We start from the raw sequence: 20683 nt of genomic DNA on the forward strand, positions 1-20683 counted from the left end.
CTTCAGTTTTTATTATCCTTTATTTGTTTCTGTTGAGAAAAATAATATGTTTGCTTTAGTTAATAAATTATTAAACCTTCATAGTTGGCCAAAAGCAGCCATGAATTAAGACAGCCATAAATCATTTGCTTCGCTCCATTAGTTTTTTTCTGAGAAGTACTTTAAATTTGTATATATCCATTTCTGAAGGTATTAAAAATGCTGATGAAGTTGAGTTAAAGATGATTGCAACTGATCCTGATGATACCCACGCATACAATGTGGCAGATTTTGAGTCACTCTCCAGGATAGTGGATGATTTCACCATTAATTTGTGTAACAGTGTCAAAGGTCCAGGTAAGGTTAGCCCAGAGTTTCTCACCCTCAGCACTGTTGATATTTTGGGCCAAATAACTATTTTTTAGGTGAGGGGGGGAATTATTTTGTGCATTGTAAGATGTTTAGCAGTGTAAAGGGCCTCTGCTGGTTGCATGTCAGTAGCATCCCCTAAATTGTAGCAACTTTAAAGATCTTCAGTTGTTGACAAATGTCTGCTGTGGAAAAAATCTCTCCCCAGTTGAGAATCAACTTTAGTCCTTGATTTTTTTTCTGAGTTGTTTCTTGTGATGGCACCTCTCCAGAAAATGACTTCTAGCTTATTTGAGGATACATTTAGTTTATATCCTGCATTCCTCCGCCCTCTCTCACACAACATACATATAAATGGGAAGGGGGTAGGAAGAGAGGGAAAGAGAGATGCTTTCTTTTCTGGCATATACCTTTTCTCTTGTAAAGCATCTTCAATCTATTTAGTTACTACACTGCTATTAGATGGTTGTTCCCAGACTCTTGTTTTCCTCAGTTTTGGTAGCTTTTTTTTTTTTTTATTTCTTAATGTGAGCAGGAATAAAAGAGGGGTCTTTATATCTGATCTGCCTCAACTGTAGATGATCTGATTTGGTACTTTACACTTATAATCCGTAAATATAAAGAGAAGCTACAGTTTTACAGTTTAGACACTTAGAAATTATATAATCTCTGTTTACCAGTGAAGAACTGAGATCTAGAGAACAATGACTTAGTCTGGGTCAAATGCTAATTATGTTTTCAGGGATGTTTAGAAAAGGTAGATATAGCTAAGGAATGAGGATGCTGAAATAAAATTATAGAACTGGATTTATACTAACCAGGGGTGGTGCATAATGACTACTCTCTGTGTAAATCATGGGATGAAACATGGTAATCACCAAATTTGAAGGTTTTGGAAAATTAATGATAAAAATTATGGTTCTTATTATGTGAGTACATGTAGCTTATGGTAAAATTGTCCTTCATTAATTTAATTTGGTTTTGGAAAACCTGGAATAAGTTTAATAAAGAATGTGGTAGAAATGGTTCACTTGCTCAGAGTACTAGGGATATGTTTATTTGAATGTTCCTTCTTGGGTTTCTTTCTCCTAACTTTTGCAGATTTTCTTTTTTGAATTTTGAACAACAGATTGACCTTTTCCCTGGAGAAATAGACCAGCCTGGCAGCCAGAATTTGTAGGCTTCTGGCTCTTGATTAACTGAGAGAGTAGTAGTTTTATTCCATTGCAGAGAACTTTGGGTGGGGATGAAAACATCTTTTATCTGTTTTGCTTTTTTTTCTTTTTAAATGGACTATGTAATAGTTGCATTCATTCTAGTTTCCAGACAGTAAAATTGCTTGATAATTTTGTAGGTTTGACTCTTACCCAAGTACAATAAAAGTTAAGATACTAAAAATGGAAAGGCTTTCCCCAGTTTTTGCTTGCACAAAAAGTAGAGTTTATATGAGAATGATTTGCCATGCTCATAGAGTTATTGGATTAATACCTTTCTCTTTAAATTATGATTTGGGCCATTTTCCCCTTAGGTATATTGAGCTTAATATTTCATTTTCATCAGCATTTATTCCAGATACTGTTATGTGTTAGTCATTTCACCTGCGTTCACCCACAGGGAGCAGTCACAGGCAGTGGGATGTTCCCAGATTGAAAACACTTGTTTGTTTGCACTCTCTCCAGTGATACAGTTGTCAGCTTTGTTTATTATACACCGATCCTGTTAGAAAATAGAATGAATGAAAAATCAATTCTATCCTCAGGAGCATAACCTTTAGTTAAGGAGATAAGACATGAGTATATAGAAACAAAATGATAATGAGGGTAGGGAGGTTGTGTGGTGCCAATAGTGATAGGGACAATGGAGAAGCTGAATTGTCAGTACATAAATTCTTATTTATTGATTATATGTACAAGGATAGAGAGAGGAGAAAGTATCAAAAGATGATTCAGAGGTCTTGTATTAATCTGTTCTCATGCTGCTAATAAAGACATACCCAAGACCGGGTAATTTATAAAGGAAAGAGGTTTAATTGACTCGCCGTTCCAAATGGCTGGGGAGGCCTCACAATCATGGCAGAAGAGCAAGGGAGGTCTTACATGGTGGCAGGCAAGAGAGAGAATGAGAGTCGAGTGAAAGAGGTAACCCCGTATAAAAGCATTAGATGTACCGTAGAACAGTATGGGGGAAACCACGCCCATGATTCCATTATCTCCCATGGGTTCCTTCCACAATAGTTGGGACTTGACAATTCAAGATGATATTCAGGTGGGGACACAGCCAAACCATATGGGATCTTGAGTCTCATGACTTGTAAATTGGTAAAGTTTTTAAGGAAGAGGAGGATCAGGTTTTAAGGAAAGATGAGCTGAAGTTTGAAACTTCTGAGGCTAAAAACCCTTTTGGTTACCTATTCATAGACATCTTAGGTGAGTCGCTAATACAAATTTATTGTAGCTACTTAGTATGTGAAAAGAAGTGCATAAAAGATTAGAATATGAAGCATGATATTGTTTCAATCTAATTTCAAATATTGTCACCTTTATACAATAATGAGAAAAGTGTATACACTTTATTTCCATGTGTAGGTGATTTGGAAGCACCTTCTAATTTAGTTATTTCTGAGCGAACTCATCGTTCTTTTAGAGTGAGCTGGACACCACCTTCTGACAGTGTGGATCGATATAAGGTGGAATACTATCCAGTTTCTGGAGGGAAACGTCAAGAAGTGAGTAGTAACAGCTACAACTTAACTTCTTCCTGATGTTGAGATTAGGTCCTCCTCATTAGTGCTTTGAGAGTAATGGTAGGTGAGGGGCAAGAGGAATGAAGAGGGGACAGAAGTGAGTCAAGAATAGTGCTTTCTATTCTTGACTTTCCTAGGGAGGCACTTCCATCTGGCTTTAAAGAAAGGGAAAGAGCTTTGCTTAAATTCTTGTTTTCTAAGAATTGCAGAATATCCCCAGAACCTAAAGTACAATTAAAAAATAATAATAATTAAAAAAAAGAATTGCAGAGTATCACTATGATTTTTTTCTTTAAAATTTAATTAGAAGATGCTTGATTTATTTGTGAATTTACAGTAGAATCAGAGAGTTGGCAAGGACCATTAAAGATGATCTATTTTTTACCCACTCGTTTTACAAACAAAGAACAGCTGGGAGAATAAATGACATGGATTATCCAAGATCTCATTGTATTCTGATAGTTTCCAAATACAAAAGACAATGGCCTAATTGAAATATAGTTTCTAAGCTCATTGCAGTTAACTACTTTGTAAGTACAGTAGGAAAAAGGGAACTGATTGTTCATATGTTGTTGTTATGTTTAATTTTTCTCCCTAGTTTTATGTGAGTCGAATGGAAACTAGCACAGTGCTGAAAGATCTGAAGCCTGAAACTGAGTATGTTGTCAACGTGTACTCTGTGGTCGAAGATGAATATAGTGAGCCTCTGAAGGGCACAGAAAAAACCTGTAAGTCAGAGTAAAAAATTTTTATCATTGCTTTCTTTTCCAAGATAAAGGGTGATGACCCATTTTTGCCTACCTTCCAAATAATTTCTTTATTCAACATTCATTCTATAAATATTTACTGAGTGCCTTCTTTCTGCAGGTGCCTAGAAAAAACTCAGTGATTTTCTACTCCTATGGGCTGCTCCTATCATGGAGCCCCACTGTGGAATAGGGGGTCACTGCCATAATAATCTAGAGGGAAAACAACGTTTAATGGAGTTATTCACTTCTTAGGGTCTTCAAACTTTCGCTTTTAAGAAAGTCTCTTAAAATGCAATATACCTTTCAGGGGGATAATTTTACATTTTACTCAGTTGTTAAATGATGACATTTTATTGAGAAATAAAGCACATCAGGAGTAAGATATGAGGAAGGGAACCATGTGGGGAGTGGGGCTAAGATCAGGAAGAAGAGTTGTACAGAGATACTGATTTCACTTTTGCTAATGGCCAGAACTCCCTGCTGCCAAGGAGATCTTCTCTTTTCTTTTTTCTTTTTTTTTTTTTTTTTCTTTTTTTTTTTTTTTTATTGCATTTTAGGTTTTGGGGTACATGTGAAAAACATGCAAGGTTGTTGCTTAGGTGCATACGTGGCAGTGTGATTTGCTGCCTTCCTCCCCTTCACCCATATCTGGCATTTCTCCCCATGCTATCCCTCCCCAATTCCCCACCCCCCCGCTGTCCCCCCCACTCCCCCACAACAGACCCCCATGTATAGTGCTCCCCTCCCTGTGTCCATGTGTTCTCCTTGTTCAACACCCGCCTATGAGTGAGAACATGTGGTGTTTGATTTTGTGTTCTTGTGTCAGTTTGCTGAGAATGATGGTTTCCAGGTTCATCCATGTCCCTACAAAGGACGCGAACTCCTCGTTTTTAATGGCTGCATAATATTCCATGGTGTATATGTGCCACATTTTTCCTGTCCAGTCTATCATCGATGGGCATTTGGGTTGGATCTTCTCTTTTCTTTCTGGCATCTGGTCTTTGCTAGAGAAGCTCTAAGGGCTTTGGTTTTAAGTAGCACTTTTTTAGGGGAGATGTTCCTTGTTCCTGTTCTGGTAATGTTTCCAGGGTCATATGAAAATTCTCTTTTCTTCTTCTTGCTTGTTGGTTGGGCTCCAGGGGGAAGAAGGAAAGCCACTTGTAAGAAGAAGGAGTGAGTATCATTCTCTAGAGCAAGAACCGACTTCATGTACTGCTCATGTTTTAGGTCTTTATCTCTTCTCTAATATCCCCTTTAGACTATAGGAGGTGGGAAATAATGTATTTTATAATTGGCAGGATTCATATGATAATTTCTTAAAACTTTGAACTCAGTCTTTGAATAAAAAATAATTGGAAGCAATATGAATGTTATAGGGAGATTGTAAACTTTTTCCTCCGCTGCATGGGCCTGTCTTCAAGAAGCCCCTAAATCTCCTGTGTTCCTGTTATTAATATAGAGTGTTCTTATTTTAAATTGATTTTTTGAAGAAAATATAAAATATAATGTCGATTACATATATATGAAGTTCTATGATTGAAGAATAGAAATAGTCAACTTAGTGATGTTCCAGAAAAAGAGAGTAACATCTCAGGAAGTTGGTATCTGTTGTAGACTCACTGGAATGTCATTTGAAACCTGAATTTTAACATTTTTACTTCTATAAAATAGTGGTAACATGCAGTGTTGAATATGAAGTGCAATGAGTAATGAAAATTGGATTTTTTTGGGTTATGGGAAGGATTATATTAACTCTTACTGATTTCTTACAGTAACTCACTATTTAGTATATACAAATATCAATAATTGAATAGGAAACAATGGTGACAAAATGAGTGGAATGAAAGGAATGAGACTGATGGTCTGCTTTTCTGTTTTGGAAGTGCCAGTCCCTGTAGTCAGCCTGAATATTTATGACGTTGGCCCTACCACCATGCATGTGCAGTGGCAGCCTGTGGGAGGAGCTACTGGCTACATCTTGTCATATGAACCTGTTAAGGACACAGAGACAACAAGACCCAAAGAGGTGAAAGATGTTTGTTTCTTTATTATTGGGTCTTCCCAAGACTTTGTAGCTTTACAGTGACTATTATACTGTAGTTACTTATAAGGTCATTTATAACTTTACATATGAAATGGAAAAATAGAAAAGTAGGTTTGTGGTCTGCAACACATTTTAGAAAACATTGGCATGGACTGACCACGGTGGCTCACACCTTTAATTTTCAGCACTTTGGGAGGCTGAGGTGAGTGGAACACCTGAAGTCTGGAGTTCGAGACCAGCCTGTCCAATATGAGGAAACCCCGTCTCTACTAAAAATACAAAAATTAGTTAGATGTGGTGGCATGCATGTGTAGTCCCAGCTACTCAGGAGGCTGAGACAGGAGAATTGCTTGAACTCGGAAGGTAGAAGTTGCAGTGAGCGGAGATCATGTCACTGAACTCCAGCCTGGGCAACAGAGTGAAACTCCATCTAAAAAAAAAAAAAAAAGGGAAAAGAAAAAAACATTGACATGGAAAAGGAAATGTAATCTTATAAATGAAAAATACAAGCTGTATTATAATCTAGTGCAAATAGATTTCAATTGACTATACCAAAGGTAAGTGGAGATGTTTGATTTGAGCATCTTATTTCTGCTTTGCATATCCATGTGTAGATGCGTTTGGGGCCAACAGTGAATGATGTGGAGCTGACTGACCTCGTTCCCAACACGGAGTATGCAGTCACAGTTCAGGCCGTCCTGCATGACCTCACTAGTGAACCTGTCACTGTTCGGGAAGTCACTTGTAAGCCACTGCTAGTTTTATTTCCCTTCTTATTGTTGTGAACATAATTAGAATTATTGCTGTGAACATAATTAGAATTCGTTAGAATTTCTTTCATGTGATGCCAAAAATAATCTGATAATTTATAAAGTTCCAAAGTTATTACTTTTGACAATCAAATTTGGAATAAGTATCTCAATTCTAGATTTTTGGAAGCATCTCAAATTGACTCTAGGATGGTCATTCATTTTTTCACATTTAACATGCCTGAAATTGAGGTGTCTTACAATCGATGGTGTCTTACTATTATTACTCTTGGCTAGGTGCCAATCAGGATGTATACCATCAGACAATGCTGCATCTTATGACTGATGTTGTCCTAGATCCATGAAATATGACATATAGCATTGATGAGAATGGGAATGTGGACTGAGTGTAATTTTGGAGGAAAACATTGGGTTTAAGATGAAGATGTTCCAAGTTCTTGTTGATGTAGAAACTCTATGGCACATATGAATAGGTCTGTTTCAGTTAAGTGAATTGATCAATTTACCCAATGCAAAAACATATTGATCCCCCATTATATGCCAGTCACTGGGCTGGATATTGGGAATACACTACGAAATAATACAAAGCAGTGTAGGCTATGTGGACTCTGTCATGGTTTGCTTTTCTCTTGTTTGTGTTGGTCAGCTTTTTGTGTACTTCTGACTTGTTTCACTAAACATTTAAGTGCTTTTTCTTGAAGAGTGACAATAATTGCACTTGGGCCTCTTGCCTTACCCAGCTGGTATTTTATTACATGCTTGGGGAGATTGACATGCTGGGATAGATGAGTTGGCTAAAATCTAATGAGTCTTGGCCCACACTTCTGAGAAAATGAAGAATTTTGAAGCAACTTCAAGGAGGAAAAGGGGACTAAGGAAACAGAGCATGATGGGGCAGAGAAGAGAAATATCCCCTATAGGATGGGTCAGTGTAAGTTAATTGACCACAAATAAATATTTATTAATCCTCTTTTGAATGTTAGACCCTGTCTTGGGCTGGTGGTTTTGTGAAAATGGGATAGTGGTAGATGAAAGGAGTGGGAAGTCAGCCAGGGATAGAGACTCATGTTCTGAGAGTGCTGAGAGAGGAGACCCAAAGTCACAGTGAGATAAGAAACAAATATGGCCAAAAACTTGGGTATGGTGCTGGACTGGAACAGTAGAGGAAGGGAGGGCAGAGAGAGATTCACAGAGACAGAAATGTTGAAGAGATGGAGGTGCAGAAATGTGGAAGTGGAGCTAGAGAGTCAGCAAGAGAAACGAACAGAGTCAGAATGAGAGACAAAGGAAAATAGTCAAACGGGTAGCTGGAAAGTGTGACACACATCTCATGTTATGTAGAGAGCCAGAGTAGCCCACCCGCTCTGGGGAAATCAGCAACAGGGCTACTGTGAACTTTAGGTAAACTTCAAAAAAGCAAAACCATAATAAGAAAATTATGTCTCAAAAAAAGAGCAAAGATGCCTAAAGAAAGATAACCAGTTCTCACTGACCTTGCTGCATGATAGTTGTTAATTGAAGCATGTTAACTAAAGTGTAAAAATTATAACCACAGACTGTTCTAAGTAACTACACACTCCCTCTCCTATGTACTTTGTAAACATATAAAATAAAGTACTTTAAAACAGGTTGGGGCCAAAGAGACTGACACCATCAGCTTTTCAGACCTCCTGGCCCAGCTTTATATACGTCTGTCTGTATGTCTGTCTTTATCCCCCGCTGTTCCCTCTTAGGTCTTTAAACCCTTGTACAGCGCGGGACGCAGCACACGCCAGAATATTACAGGAGAAAATCTCTTCATTTGTTGTCCTCCTTCCCCCCTTTTTAATGGAAAGTTATGTTAGACCTCATAAACATTTATCATTTGGATTTTCTTCTAATGATTTAGGTATCTGGGTTTTCTTATAAGCTTATTGGATTCTTAATGTGAGCTCATCTTCATTCTTCACTTTCATAACTTTTTGTTCTGTCACGTTCTTAAGGGCCATAATTCTATTGATTTTGTTTCCTGTTTTAATTGATTTAAATATCTGATAAAGACACATGAGCTGTACATTTATGATGAATTATGATTTATTATGGGGTTGAGCAGCAAGAGATTATTTAAATAGAGTGGAGTAATATATAAATGAGAAGTTAGCCTTGTGATAAAAAATTAAATATATTTTTGAAAAACATTCTTAAGAAAAATTCAGTTCTATCTGGTAGAATCATGGTACTTTTACCATCATAACCATTTTTTTCAGTTATTTTGTCATACATCTTTAAATTTCCTCCCAACAACTTCTTGAAAGCTTCTGTGGATGCTTTAGAGATTTGTGGTTGAGAAGCACATCTGGATCTAATATCTCATGCTTCTCCAGTGCCTCTACCCAGACCTCAAGATCTGAAACTCAGAGATGTGACTCACAGCACTATGAATGTCTTTTGGGAACCCGTGCCTGGAAAAGTGCGTAAATATATTGTTCGATACAAAACACCAGAAGAGGATGTCAAAGAGGTAAGTTAAAGATGATAGTAGATAGGAAAATACTTGTTTTCCTAGTAGGTTTAAAAAAAGAACCTTATCAAGTATGGATGATACCATGTTTGGAATACTTGTCACTTTGTTAACACAGTGTTGAAAACTTGTGATATTAATAAAGCAGTTTTTGAAAATCAATAATATATTGGACTATCTCATCAAAACAGAAATGTTTTGCTGTATGATATTAATCTCAAAAACATCATTCCTTGGTAGATAAAAAGTTATCAAATCTAAATGGTATTTCCTTCTCACCCAGTTGCCTTATATGGCTTTCCATTCTATGAGTTACTAGAAAATGTCATAATGTTTCTAAAAATAAAAGGTAGCAAGAGGATGTAGAAATGAAGAGGGGGCGTTTGTCAAATAACAGGAAGATAGGACACTAGAGAAGGACAGACACAGAGAAAGGAGGAGTATGTTGTTAGAGTGATGTCCTTTTGGGAGTGTTCTTTTGGGAGTTCCATGATGACCTGATTTAAAGTTAGAGCAAATTAGAAGGGCTTCACCAGCAAAACTTGTGTGTATTTGAGGGAGAATTAATGTCAAAATCTCAGAGGCATTTTTAGAACATCAGAGTCATTTCTCTAAGCACTCAGTTACTGATTCTGCTGGTTATTGGTGGATTATACAAAAGCTACTTTATACATGTACACACATTCATTTCATTCTGCATTTCCATTTAAAAGGGGTACAATGGCCAGTGGATCTCACAAGGTTCATCTCACACCAGTTAGAATGGCGATCGTTAAAAAATCTGGAGACAGATGCTGGAGAGGATGTGGAGAAATAGGAACACTTTTACACTGTTGGTGGTAGTGTAAATTAGTTCAACCACTGTGAAAGACAGTGTGGTGATTCCGCAAGGATCTAGAAATAGAACTACCATTTGACTCAGCAATCCCATTACTAGATATATTCCCAAAGGATTATAAATTGATCTGTTATAAAGACACATGCACACATATGTTCGTTGCAGCACTGTTTACAATAGCAAAGACATGGAACCAACCCAAATGCCCATCAATGATGGACTGGTTAAAGAAAATGTGGCACATATATACCATGGAATACTATGCATCCATAAAAAAGGATGAGTTCATGTCCTTTGCAGGGACGTGGATGAATCTGGAAACCACCATTCTCAGCAAACTGACACAAGAACAGAAAACCAAATACCGCATGTTCTCACTCATAAGTGAGTGTTGAACAATGAGAATACATGGACATAAGAAGGGGAACATCACACACTGGGGTCTGTTGGGGGGTGGGGGTCTAGGGGAGGGATAGCAGGGGGTGGGGAGATTGGGGAGGGATAACATCAGGAAAAATACCTAGTGTAGGTGACAGGGGAATGGAGGCAGCAAACCACCATGGCATGTGTATACCTATGTAACAATCCTGCAAGATCTGCACATGTACCCCAGAACTTATAGTAAAACAAAAAAAAAAAAAAAAAAAAAAGAGAGAGACCATTTCTGAAAGAAATACTGTGATAATATAAAGGGAAACAGCTGGAAAAATGGTTAGGTTGTTTAAATACATAGATAGTCATTATTTTCTAGACAATCATGGGTGAAGTGGTCTAGCATATACATTTTTTTTCCACTTTGGAAATATTTAAACTGTATCCAGTTTCTGGATTCTCATGTAAAATTGGAAAACACTCATCTTTTCTGATCATAGATTTTATATTCTTACTCTGAGAGGTACGGTAAACAACAGAGAGATGTCAAAAGTAAACCCTTTGTAAAAGTATTTCCACTGCTCTGTTACTGTTATAGGTAGAGGTGGACAGATCAGAGACCAGCACTTCCCTCAAAGACCTCTTCTCACAGACCCTATACACAGTCAGCGTTTCTGCAGTGCATGATGAGGGAGAGTCTCCTCCAGTGACTGCTCAAGAAACTACCCGTGAGTTGTGCTCCTGCTCCATTGATAATGGGAAACAACACTTTATATGCATATGTAACTCAGCTTACTGGATCGTTCATTTTCTTTTCTTTCTTTCTTCTTTTTTTTTTTTTTTTTTGAGACAGAATCTCTCTCTATTGCCAGGCTGAGTGCAGTGGTCTGATCTCAGCTCACTGCAACCTCCGCCTCCCGGGTTAAAGCAATTCCCCTGCCTCAGCCTCCTGAGTAGCTGGGACTACAAGTGCTCACCACCATGCCCAGCTAATTTTTTGTATTTTAGTAGAGACTAGGTTTCACCACATCGCCCAGGACGGTCTCCATCTCCTGAACTTGTGATCTGCCTGCCTCAGCCTCCCAAAGTGCTGGGATTACAGGAGTGAGACACCATGCTGGCTGCCATTTCATTTCTTAACACTATCTTTGCCAGTATTTAATAATGCTTGGATTCATAGATTGTTTTTCACTTATTTTCTTTGTAACAAGGTGTTCCATCTTCTATCTTCACATCCATTCCTTTTATGATACTTTCTATCAGCCACTGTTATTAATTTACATTCCAATTACAACTACTTGGTGTGCACCTGTGTGTGTGTGCCTGTATATGTAGTGGGGTAGGGAAGTTTTCTTGATGTATGTTGGACATTTGCTTTGGAAAAGATGCATTATGTATCAAATTTTGGGGGGCACTTTGCTATATGTGAAATGATGTCAAGGGTAACAAAATATAAGCACTTTACCCTCACCATTTCATGATTTAGTTGTGGAGTTAAGAAAAAATTAATTGAGAATACATAGGATCATATAAGGAAGGCATGTGGCACTGAGATTGTGTGCTGTCAGATTTCAGAGGAAGGGGAGAGCGCACTGTGAGTGGAGTGCTGGGGAAGACAGGGTCGCCTGTCTGGACCCTGCTTCCTGCTCCATCTGTTGCAGCTTCTGGAGATGTCAGTTCCTCTTTCTCTCATAGTGCTTCCATAGTATTTAACCCAATTATGATTGCTTGTTGGTCTTTTGGCATCTATGATACTTTTTCCTTGCTCCCTCCTGATGAAGGCAGAGACATTTTGCTCAACTTTGTATCTCCAGTGCCTGGCACATAATAATTTAATCCAGTGCTCAGCCCATTACATAATGCAAATAGTAGTAAAAATCCATTGAGGCCGAGAGCCAGCAGTGTTCCAGACAAAAATAATGGGAGTTACATTGTAGTTTAAAATTTTCTGGTGTCCACCTTAAGAAAAGCAAAAATGAACAGATAAAATTAATTTTGATAATGTTTTATTTAACCCAGTATCAAATATATCCATTATAATTCCAACAGCTATCAGTACAATAATTATTAACAAGATATTTTACCTTTCTTCTGTAACAATTCTTTAAAATCCAGTGTGTATTTCACACTTAGAGCACATCTCAATTTAGACTAGCCACACTTGAAGTGCTCAATAGGCAACCACATGTGGCTAGTGGTTCCCATAGTGGACAGTACAGGTCTAGAGAATTTAAGCAACTTGCCCAGCCACATCCAGTAATCTACTGCTGGGACTGATACTATAGTCTGGAACCTTTTCCTCCTTTCCAGAAAATTCCTCACTGAAGGCTCAATAGCATCTTCTTTAGTGCCCAGCTGCCCATACCTAACTAGGTACAGGCATCTTGTTAAATATTATAACCTACTTCTTAACTTCAGACATATCTACTCTCCCTTTTTGACTCTGCTATTTTCTTACCATATGAGATCTCTTAGCAATTTCATTTGTCTTCTTGGCATCAGTTCTTACCTGGTAAGGGTCATGGCTGGAGCTGAGAATTGATGCATATGCATCACTAGACTGACAGCTTTGCATAAAAATAACATAACAGATGTAGTGAACAGAAAAGGAAGGAAAGAAAAAAAGCTAATGAGACAGGTAATTTAGTATAGTAGATTAACATTTTTAATATATATTTTTATGTATTTTTCATACCTTAAGATTTCCAAATAATTTTCAGATACATTTAAAGTATTCTTAGTGGCTGATTTGTTTTGTAGTTGTGCTGATGGAAATAGTACCACTCCTCTTTATCACAATGGCCTTTTCATTATAATTATTAGAACAAATTTTTTATGGTTCTGGGTTTTGTGTAATTAGCTTTGGTAACCAGAAAATAGAGAAATAAGTGACAATGAAAGCTCAGGAATGGTGGCAGACATTAAAAAAATGCTTCTGCTGCAAAACAGCCAGAGGACATGGTCAATGGAGGGGCTGTGAAAGGGGATTTTTCAGCAGTTATCTGGGTCTCCAGGTGTTCAGTTCTCTGAACAGGGTCAGCGTGTTCTGCTTCATATCATGCTTAAGATTAGTGATCTGTAGGAAGAAGCTTATGTATTGGTTACCTGGATCATAACATGCTCGGAGTTCCTTTCCTGTGGTAATACGCCTAGGTTGGAATTCAGTGTATGTGTAGCAGTATGTATGTATGTTCTAATCAATTGTCAAAGTGCAATAGAGTTGTTTATGGCTAGGCAGACACTCTCATTTTTAAGCTGCAGTAGTATGTGTGTTTTTAAAAAAATAAAAATGAAACTATTTCCTTTGGGTATCAGAACAACAAATTATGAACAATAAATGAATAACTATTTCCTTGAGCATCATCTTTAATGCATAATATATTAGCATACTTGGTTTATGACTTTCTTGGTTAGGAAGGACTTCTTATTCTTAACCCGGAGTCTATGTATGTCTCTGGGGTTATTGATAGACTGGAGAAGGTCCATTAACTCTCTGATATGTGGCTGAGTTTGTGCTTTGTGTATTTCGTGTTGCTGTGTGAAAGAGTCCATGGTGTTCATTTGATTCTTAAAAAGTTGGAGAAAGGTACTAAATAGTGTCTTTAAAAAATCATCATTTAAATAGAATATCCATAAAAACCTATTATATCCACAGAATGCTTGCAGTTTCCAGAGCTCTTGAATTGGTGAAATATTTGGTTCGAAGCAATGTATTCAACCAGTTTTCAGATGTCCATTAACATGAAGCAAGGCAGTTTAAATATACTAAATTACATTTGTAGCTCACATTCAAAAACTTAGTCTGCTTGCCTTTTCTCATGATAGGACCTGTGCCAGCTCCAACAAACCTAAGAATTACTGAAGTAACACAAGAAAGTTTCAGAGGGACTTGGGATCATGGAGCTTCAGATGTGTCTCTCTATAGAATAACTTGGGCACCTCCTGGAAGCTCAGATAAGATGGAGGTAGTTAACTCTCTTTATCTTTCTGTCTGTCTTTCATGTCCCATTTAATTTGTAGAGAAACTTACTTTAAAGAAGTATTACTGTTGTCAATAAACATTCTTTCCTACTAATGACATTTGAGCTCATGACATGCATCAGAGCAAGAGGAACATCTGGCTAAATAATGTGAACAAACTGCCATTGAGTTGATATAAGTGGAGACTTACTTTTGTATGGGTATGTTTTTGTCCTCTTTCTCCAAGACCATCTTAAATGGAGATGAAAATACTTTGGTGTTTGAAAACCTGAACCCCAACACCGTCTATGAAGTTTCCATTACTGCCATCTATCCTGATGAGTCGGAAAGTGATGACCTGATTGGCAGTGAGCGCACATGTAGGTGTTTAGCTTTCATATAGGACATTGATATTTTAAGGTTAATTTTTTAAAAATAGGGCTACAGCCATATTAGTAACGTGTCCCCAAATTCTGTTTTCTTTTAGTGCGTATCTCAACAACACAAGGTAAGAATTTAATTTGCTGAATTGTTTGAATGAACAAATAATGAAGGTGTGAATGAAAAGTACCATAAGATATATTATAAATGTGTCATCTGCTTTTAAATCATATTTGTTGAGAACGCTTTTAAATAGACTTTTTTGGAAAAACTTTGCTTTGCTACTACTTGTTGAGGAGTGTATTGATCAGCTTGGGCTGCCATAACAAAAGATTAGACTGGTTGGCTTAAATAACAGAAATTTATATTCTCACAATTCTGGAGGCTGGGAAGTCCAAGACCAAAGTGTTATTCAGTTCATTTCCGGGTGAGGGCTTTCCTCCTGGCTTGTAGACAGCCAGCTCCTTTCTCAGTCTCTCTCACTTTCTCAGTCTCTCACATGGTAGAGAGAAAGAGAATAAGCTCTCTCATGTCTCCTCTTACAAAGGCTAATCCCATTATGGCAGCTCCACCCTCATGACCTTATCTAACCCTAACTACCATCCAAAGGCCCAATTTCTAAATACCATCATATTGGAAGTTGGGACTTCAGTACACCACTTTTGCGAGGACAAAACAAAATGAAAATCCATACTAAGAAGTCATTTAAGAATCAAAAACCATTTTTATTAAGGGGTCAAATTTAATTATAAACCCAGAGGCATAGAATTCTCTGATTGCCCTGGGAACTGTGTATATTTTAGGGGGAGACATTGTTCTGTCTGCTTACTCTGTTTTTCAACAATCTTTCAGCTCCCAAAAGTGGCCCACGAAACCTTCAAGTGTACAATGCAACATCTAACAGCTTGACTGTTAAGTGGGATCCTGCTACTGGTCGTGTGCAGAAATACAGGATCACTTATCAGCCTTCCACAGGGGAAGGCAATGAGCAAACGGTAATTTTTTAAAATAAAAATTATAACTTGGATGCATTCTATCCATTTCTCTTCAAACTCTTTTCCCCCTCAGCGTTTAGTTAGTCACACTTAATTTTTAAGGGATGCTAAGATTTACTGCATTGGATGGAATGATCTGACACTTTAGCTGGCACTTCACATGGAGTTCCATCATGGAGGCTCAATGGATGTTCTCATGAGAGATGATAGTTACTCTTCATCATAGCCCCAAAGCATGAGGCTTGTGCCTCAGTGCCTCCATAGTTCCTTTAAGAACTATTAGTGCTGGATTATCCATGAAGATGTCCAGATAGTTTTTGAGCTATATAGATCTTCCATTCCTCTCTCTAACTTAATAAAGTGCTGAAAGTTTGCTAACTTTACCTATAATGTTTATTTTCTATTTATTTCATTTTTTGCCTGTTTTATGCATGTCATAGGGTGCCTTCTAGATCTGGTGTTTCTAGATGTGGGAGCCTGTTATCCTAATTACACTGTTTTTTATTTTTCTATTATCCAAATGAGGTCCCCAAGAAAGATGGTAGGAGTGTAAACTCTGTCTTCATCCTCTTTCTTTTCCTAGATTTTTTTCCCTTATTTAATAGAGCCTTTGTTCATTTACCTCCCTTGTTTTAGTTGTGGGCTTTCTACAAGTTTGCCTTTTGTGAACTATGTAATTAGAACTGCATGTATTATCCTAGGTCAGGAAGCCCCATGACTTTTATATAGGTATGATTATGTTTTCTGATTCATTTCAAAATAAGTCCCCAATTTTGGTGAGGTACAGAATTTTATTGGCTTTTTTGACTACACTATTTTTTTTGTATAGCCTTAGAGACACATGTGTTATTAACCTTTAATCATCTGACTTGCCAAGCTTAAGCAAATGGGTCATATCTCTTATCAGTTTAGGGGTATTAGCCAGCGTAGAGGGTGGCATTAATCAAAGATGTGTGGTTAAAGATCTCTGATACTATCCAGTATGTAAGCTTGGTTGAAAAAGAAACTTTCCCATCTCTAATGTGACTTTGAGTTGGTCTTTTGAGGCTTTTATAGCCCTAGTCTTAGGTAGGATGATGCATTTGGACTGATAATTTGTCTGTTTTAGGTAAATAGATTATCATTAATAAACTTAATATCAACTGTAATCAACAGACTTTTATATGAAAATAAGATAAGACAAATTAGATAGACCGATATATGAATCTCAGAAATGGTCCTTTTTTTCTGCAGCAGGCCAGATTTTGGTAAAACTACAAATCAGGAGAAGCTTGTCCTTAGCATTTCCCGTCTTAAGGACATTGGTGTTCCAGCTGCTTCTCTTGAGTCTCTTTTACTGTCTTTCAGCTGTTTGTTATCATAAAGAGTCTCATAAACTCATCCTCAGGAAAGTATGAAATCCTTAAGCTTTGTTAGTCTTTGGGGTACTTGCATTTTAAGGCTAGTCTGTGAAATCATGAAAGTGATCAATCATTGATGCTAGAATTATTTTGGGGAACTAGATGAAAGAAGTAGGTAGATGCCCTTCTGCTTACTCACAAGGGCAATTGTCCTAAGTAGGCTTTCAGATTTGTTATGCATCAGGTTTTTATAAAAATGGCTTATACTGTTATTGAAACTTTTCTCTCATAACCTCAAATATGAAATTTATGAAAATTGGCCGTGTTAGTTCAATTTGCCCATGTTGAGGATGATGACAGTGATTCACTGGGTTTTTCTCTGGAATTCAGACTACTTGAGTGGATGGGTGCTAAGTTGGAAACATCTGTTTTTTTCTAGCACATTCAACCATCTACATGTGCACTCATTTTGGGCAGTGTGCCATTTTCATGCGATTTTAATTAGTATGACATAAACATCTGAATTCAGTAGACTGTTAACAAATTGTACAAATTTTCTTTCAACGAGATAGCTAGATGGCCTTAAGTAATGGATAAAAACTTTAAGCTCCATAATTGAAAAGCTGCATGCCACAGGGCTGGTATCGTGGAGACAACTGGAAACCCTTGCTTGAGTGTGGCCTGGCAAAAGCTCTGGTCATGTCGTTAACACAGCTAAGGCTGTTAGAGTGACAGTGTTCTTGGGGAAAATACCAAGAGCTTTATATCGTATGCTGAATCATTTTAATGTGCTTCTAAAGCAAATAAAAAACATCTGTTAAAAAGATAAGAGTAATGTTAAGTGGTGTGGAGCTGCTAAAATTATATACTTCTTTGGTATCTTTGTAGTCCCTTTGTAGCTCATTTATGATTAATGCCTTTATTTTTTTGAAGAGTTCTGTGAGATGTGTTTTGGATGAAATTTTGCGGTGCTGGTGGCTAGCAAGTTGAAATATCTTTTTGGGGTCACCAGTTTAAAGCTTGGAATCCTTTTTATGATTCGAGATGCATATTTTACATTTAAAGTTATTCCATAAGACGTATTTTAAACCTTTACTGTGGTACATAATTCCAGAACTTGACAAGGGTCTCAAACAGCTTCCCTGTAGAAAGAGCTTTTTCTAACAGATTAGTGAGATGGAGAGAGCAAGGCTAACACTTACCAAGACCCGTTTTACTCAAGACCACAATAGGAGGACGGCAGAACAGTGTGGTCCTGCAGAAACTGAAGCCAGACACTCCTTACACGATCACTGTATCCTCTCTGTATCCTGATGGCGAAGGAGGTCGGATGACAGGAAGAGGCAAGACCAGTAAGTGAAACCAGAGTTCCTATAGCTTCTTTAATACTATTAGAATGGAATCACCTCTTTATCTGGAAACACTGGGGTGACACAAAGGTTTACTAATATTTAAAAATTCATTTAAAAATAATATTAATAGTTTTTTTTTTTGAGTTGGAGTCTTGCTCTGTTGTCCAGGCTACAGCTTGTGATCTTGACACTGCAAGCTCTGCCTCCTGGGTTCAAGTGATTCTCCTGCCTCAGGCTCCCGAGTAGCTGGGATTACAGGTGCTCACCACCACACTCAGCTAATTTTTTATATTTTTGGTAGAGACTGGGTTTCACCATGTTGGCCAAACTGGTCTCGAACTCCTCACCTCAAGTGATCTGTCCACCTCAGCCTCCCAAAGTGCTGGGGTTACAGGCGTGAGCCACCACGCCTAACCATTTAAATAGTTTTTAACATCCTTGCTTAGAATTACTTGTCTCTATTTGTGGAGAAAGATATTACTTTCTAGGATAGAAAGGTACTTTCAGACCAAAATGTCTTGTGGATAGATGAGACATATGTATCAGACTGATGCAGACACAGTGTGTGTCGTTTATTCCCTACTTCAACAAATGTTTGCGTGGTGCCTGCTATGTTCCAGAGTGCCTGGGAGATATTAGTGAATCTGTGTTTCATGTGTGCTTGATTGTTAGTACTATACTGTGATGGGATTTCTGTGCATTTCAGAACCTCTAAACACTGTGAGGAACCTAAGAGTGTATGACCCTTCTACCAGCACCTTGAATGTCCGCTGGGACCATGCAGAGGGAAATCCTCGTCAGTACAAGCTCTTCTATGCGCCAGCAGCAGGTGGTCCAGAGGAACTGGTAATTATATCTTGTAGTAAAAAATGTTAGTTTGTTTAAACGGTAGCTGAGTGATTTAAAAGTGGAACTGAAGGAGTTAACCAGTTTGCTTTAAAGCTGAAGAATTCCATATTCATTTGATAAGACTTGATAGAGGGTAAATAGTTGATGCCTCAGAGCCTGGGTAACAGAGGGATTGTAGCCAGGATTCTTCCCCCTTGCCTGGGGAAGAAGCAGCCATTCCAGGAAGTTCTAAAGGGGGAGTATTGGGTGGGTGGAGGGGTATAGGGAAATATGTAACCTGTTGTAACGGGTTACATGGGGCATATTATTGCATCCTAATGTTACGGAACTTACTTCTTGACTTGGTCTTGAGTTGGTATTGTGTTATTTGAATTATTATTTTTTTTTACAAATTTTTCAAGTCAATGATTTACGTTTTATTAATATCTTTAGGTACCAATCCCTGGGAATACCAATTATGCCATTCTAAGGAATCTGCAGCCAGACACCCCGTACACTGTGACAGTAGTTCCTGTTTATACTGAAGGTGATGGGGGACGCACATCAGATACTGGAAGGACATGTAAGTAATAAAGCCAAAAAATTAATTTTTCATCATAAATGTTGCTTTTCATTCTAAAGGCCATAAAGGCCCATTTAAAGAGAATTAGGAAAGTTTGGTATGACAGAATTAAAAACATAAAAATTAGCCATAGTTTACCTTCCTAACACCAAATTTAACATTTTGTGAAATAACAAATTTATAATGGCATATTCTTTTGAAATGGTAATTTCAGTGTTTGTAAAGGTACATATATAATCATCAATATACTACTTTGGTTAATCTTTCTCACTGACAAAAGTTCACTGAGCTTTGCTTTGTGCTTTATAAATTGTTGTGACACACTGTTTATAATTGGCTTTCATAGTGTGAATTGTTGAAATCTGTTCAGCACATTACTTAATTGCACATGTCTTTGGTTTGTTGAAGTGCTTTTTTGATCCTAAAATCTGTATGCTTTTATTTAGAAAGCAGTTTGTAGTGGTCTTTTTTTTTTGTAGTATTGCTTAAAGGCTTTTGTGCAGATTTAGAAATATTTCTTTGGCTTTAAAAATATACTTGCTGATGGTTAAAAGGAATCGAGACTGGATGTCTTCTTTTGGCAAAAGATTAGTGGTCTAGGAAGATGATGTTATTGACTAAATTAGAGTTTGGGATTAGCACACGAATTTAATTGGTAGATTTTTCTAAGTTTCTACTGGGGCATTTAATTGAGAACTGGGTATATCTTATTCTTCTCTCCTTTTGCCTTTTCTATTAATCACAAACATATTAGTAGCAATTTGTTAAATGAAGAAGTAATGAATTGTTGAAACTGGCTGACTGAATTAGATGGGCACAATAGCTGTTGTCAGATTTTACTTAAGGATTATAAATTGTTCTGTTATAAAGACACATGCAC

The 20683-nt window shown here is 37.4% G+C and overlaps 1 protein-coding gene across 2 annotated transcripts in view; it reads left to right on the forward strand.

Annotated features, from left to right (window-relative positions):
• Positions 1–20683, forward strand: part of COL12A1 (collagen type XII alpha 1 chain) — a 121965-nt gene that overhangs the window by 52000 nt on the left and 49282 nt on the right. For both annotated transcript variants that reach the window (XM_064360915.1, XM_064360913.1), the window contains exons 21-34: positions 190–336; positions 2934–3073; positions 3690–3819; positions 5724–5866; positions 6499–6628; positions 9018–9154; positions 10963–11092; positions 14190–14329; positions 14572–14704; positions 14812–14832; positions 15558–15700; positions 18263–18392; positions 19099–19238; positions 19674–19803. In XM_064360915.1, coding sequence (XP_064216985.1) covers positions 190–336; positions 2934–3073; positions 3690–3819; positions 5724–5866; positions 6499–6628; positions 9018–9154; positions 10963–11092; positions 14190–14329; positions 14572–14704; positions 14812–14832; positions 15558–15700; positions 18263–18392; positions 19099–19238; positions 19674–19803 — 1794 coding nt within the window. The remainder of the gene's footprint in view (positions 1–189; positions 337–2933; positions 3074–3689; positions 3820–5723; positions 5867–6498; positions 6629–9017; positions 9155–10962; positions 11093–14189; positions 14330–14571; positions 14705–14811; positions 14833–15557; positions 15701–18262; positions 18393–19098; positions 19239–19673; positions 19804–20683) is intronic.

Source organism: Aotus nancymaae, unplaced genomic scaffold, assembly GCF_030222135.1.
Source record: "Aotus nancymaae isolate 86718 unplaced genomic scaffold, 86718_ANA_hifiasm-v0.15.2.pri h1tg000040l, whole genome shotgun sequence".
Lineage (NCBI taxonomy): Eukaryota > Metazoa > Chordata > Mammalia > Primates > Aotidae > Aotus > Aotus nancymaae.